The following is a 3,206-nucleotide window of genomic DNA, read 5'->3' on the forward strand; positions in this document are numbered from 1 at the left end:
AAAAAAATACTTTTATCTTATTTTACCCAAACATAATTGATAGATAAAAAAATATTTTTACATAAGATATCCAAATATAAAATCATTTTTACTTTTGTAAAAGATCTTTTAAAAAAATATCATTTAAAAAAAAAATCTTTTCCGAGAATATTGCCCAAACAAGTCTAAATTTGTATATCTATAACTGTTTTAGCGCTTTTTAAAGACAAAATGAAAAAAAAAATCTTAAATTGATATAAATGGGTAATGCTAGAAAAATTAAAAAGTCTAAATTTATTTTATTTAATATTAATTATTTTTTACCAAATATTTTGATATTAGATATTACTTTATGTAATATTATATTGTAATACATGATTTTGGTTAAGTTATAGAGAGTACAATGGTTTAGACCTTTAGTTACAACTTACAACACTGGCCACCTATAAATTCAGGATGAAATGAAATTCTGAATGCAGAAACAACACTCACTGATGGCGCCATTTTTTATTCTACTTTCAACTCTTGTCACCTTTCTTATTCTTCAACCAGTTTCTTCATACGAGGCTAAACCATCATCATCTCCCCTTCAAAATTTCCTCCAATGCCTTTCAAACCATTCAAATTCTGCACTCAACAATATCTACACTCCAAACAGCAACAACGCATTCTTAACCATCTTGAATACTCACACACACAACCACAGATTCACTGCAGCAACTGCACCAAAACCTCTCGCCATTTTAGTAGCACGTGACGAGTCTCACGTCCAAGGCACAATCCTATGCGCCAAGCTTCATGGCATTCAGATCAGAATCCGAAGCGGTGGCCACGACACCGAAGGCCTTTCCTATGTCTCCGACGTGCCCTTTCTTATTCTTGACATGTTCGCGTTTGATTCAGTTCTTGTGGACATTGGTACCCAAACTGCATGGGTTCAATCCGGTGCAACCCTTGGTGCAGTTTACTATAACATTGCCAAACACAGCAATCTTCATGGTTTCCCTGCCGGTGTGTGCCCCACCGTCGGAGCCGGTGGACATTTCAGTGGTGGCGGCTACGGAAACTTGATGCGGAAACATGGCCTATCTGTCGATAACATCATCGATGCAAAGCTTGTTGATGTCAATGGTAGAATCCTTGACAGAAAATCAATGGGGGAGGATCTGTTTTGGGCTATAAGAGGAGGCGGCGGCGGCAGTTTCGGCGTTATCCTCTCTTGGCAGATCAGGTTGGTTCCTGTGACTCCGAAAGTCACTGTCTTCAGAGTGAAAAGGGATATACAAAACGGTGCAACGGATGTTGTTTACAAATGGCAAGTGATTTCATCAAAGCTTCATGAAGATCTATTCGTAAGAGCAATGTTTGAGGTTGTGAACAGAACAAATTCAAAGACTGTTGAGGTTACATTCGTTGGCATGTTCTTGGGACAAACTGAACCACTAATCCGTTTGTTGAATCAGAGTTTCCCTGAATTGGGTTTGGTCCAAAGTGATTGCAATGAAATGCCATGGATCAATTCAACTCTTTATTGGTTTAATTCTCCAATTGGAACCCCAATTGAAGCTTTGGTGAATGCTCCAAGAGGGCCTGCACCAGGCTACTTCAAAACAATGTCTGATTATGTGAAGCAGCCAATTCCAAAGGAATCTTTGGAATCTATATGGAATCTCATGATAAAAGTTGAGCATGTGAAGATGGAATGGAATCCCTATGGTGGGAAAATGTATGAGATTCCACCAACACAAACACCATTTCCTCACAGATCAGGGAACTTGTTCTTGATTGAGTACTTGACATCTTGGGCTGAAGACGGGATTGACGCAACTAATGTTTACTTGAACATTTCAAGATCTTTCTATGAATATATGACACCGTATGTTTCGCATTCTCCAAGGGAGGCATTTCTTAATTATAGGGATCTTAATATTGGTGCCAATAATCCGAGTAATGTGACAAGAATGGACATTGCTCAAATTTATGGAAGAAAATATTTTCGAGATAATTTGGAAAGATTAGTCTACGTTAAATCCAAGGTTGATCCTGATAACTTCTTCAGACATGAACAGAGTATACCACCGCTACTGCTCCATTGATCAACAGGGCCTGCCTCAAGTCATTTGCTTTTCTAGCCATGGATATAAAAATTTTTTCCATCATGGTCTTTCTCGAAAAAAGTAGAAATATATTAGAATATATTTATAAAAATTTTGATTATTATGATGTGAAAATTTGATTATTGTGTTGATCAATTATTTCAATATAACATACACAAAACACATAAAATAAAAATAAATATACAGTGCTCATCTATTATATCTATTATTCTATTATATATTACTAATTTTACAATCACAATTTGCCACATATCACTCTCTCATTGTAATTAAAATCAAATCTTTCCCTCAAAAATTAAGAACTCTCCCCTCTTCTCTCTTTCTTTTTCTATTTTTCTTATTCCTTCACTTACTCTATCTCCCTTATATATCATTATCAATGACTAATTACAAATTTGACAATCAAAATATACATGACATTCTTTAATTGCATTCAAATTAAATTAAATTAAAATTAAAATATAGCTATATTATATATTATATTTATATATTACTAACTAATTTAATAACTAAAATGTGTCACGTGACACTCTCTTATTAAAATTTAGAGAAAATATTTTTCTCAAAAATTAGTAAACATCCTTCTTATATTTTCTTATTTACCTTTCTCTTTTTTTCTATTTATCTTTATTCTTTCCCCTCTATATATAATTTATAATTCATATTTTATATTAGTAATTTGACAAATCAAAATATGTCACCAGATATTTTCATTATAATTAAAATAAAAAATTTTCTTAGCTTCCAAAATTAACAAACTCCCTCTCTCATTCTTCTTCTTTATCTTTCTCTCTCCTTTCTCTCATTCTTTATTTTTCTCTACCTTTAAGTTCTACGAAAAATAGAATTAACAACATAATATAATTTAAATTAAAAATATTATTATATACATATTTTTTATTTAATTTTAAATTTTTACTGCTTATCTTTTTAATATATATTTTCACTTCTTTTCTTTTAAATATTTATTACATATAATTTAAAAAAAATACTAATATTGTGATTAGAAGTTAGAATCAAGATTCAATTGTTTTAAAAAAATGAGTTAATTTTATAACTATCAATATAAATTTTTTTATGTTAATATCTAATTATATTTTTATATATATA

General features: G+C 31.5%; 1 protein-coding gene across 1 annotated transcript; it reads left to right on the forward strand.

The window, feature by feature from the left end:
• LOC107627984 (berberine bridge enzyme-like 4) lies at positions 473 to 2,112 on the forward strand. Its single transcript, XM_016330789.2, has one exon. It carries the CDS (start codon positions 474 to 476, stop codon positions 2,073 to 2,075), a length of 1,602 nt encoding a protein of 533 aa, XP_016186275.2. The 5' UTR covers position 473; the 3' UTR covers positions 2,076 to 2,112.

Source organism: Arachis ipaensis, chromosome B02 (assembly GCF_000816755.2).
Source record: "Arachis ipaensis cultivar K30076 chromosome B02, Araip1.1, whole genome shotgun sequence".
NCBI lineage: Eukaryota > Viridiplantae > Streptophyta > Magnoliopsida > Fabales > Fabaceae > Arachis > Arachis ipaensis.

Coding starts and splice junctions, on each gene's coding strand:
- LOC107627984 (XM_016330789.2), top strand. CDS start 474: ATGGCGCCATTTTTTATTCTACTTTCAACTCTTGTCACCTTTCTTATT.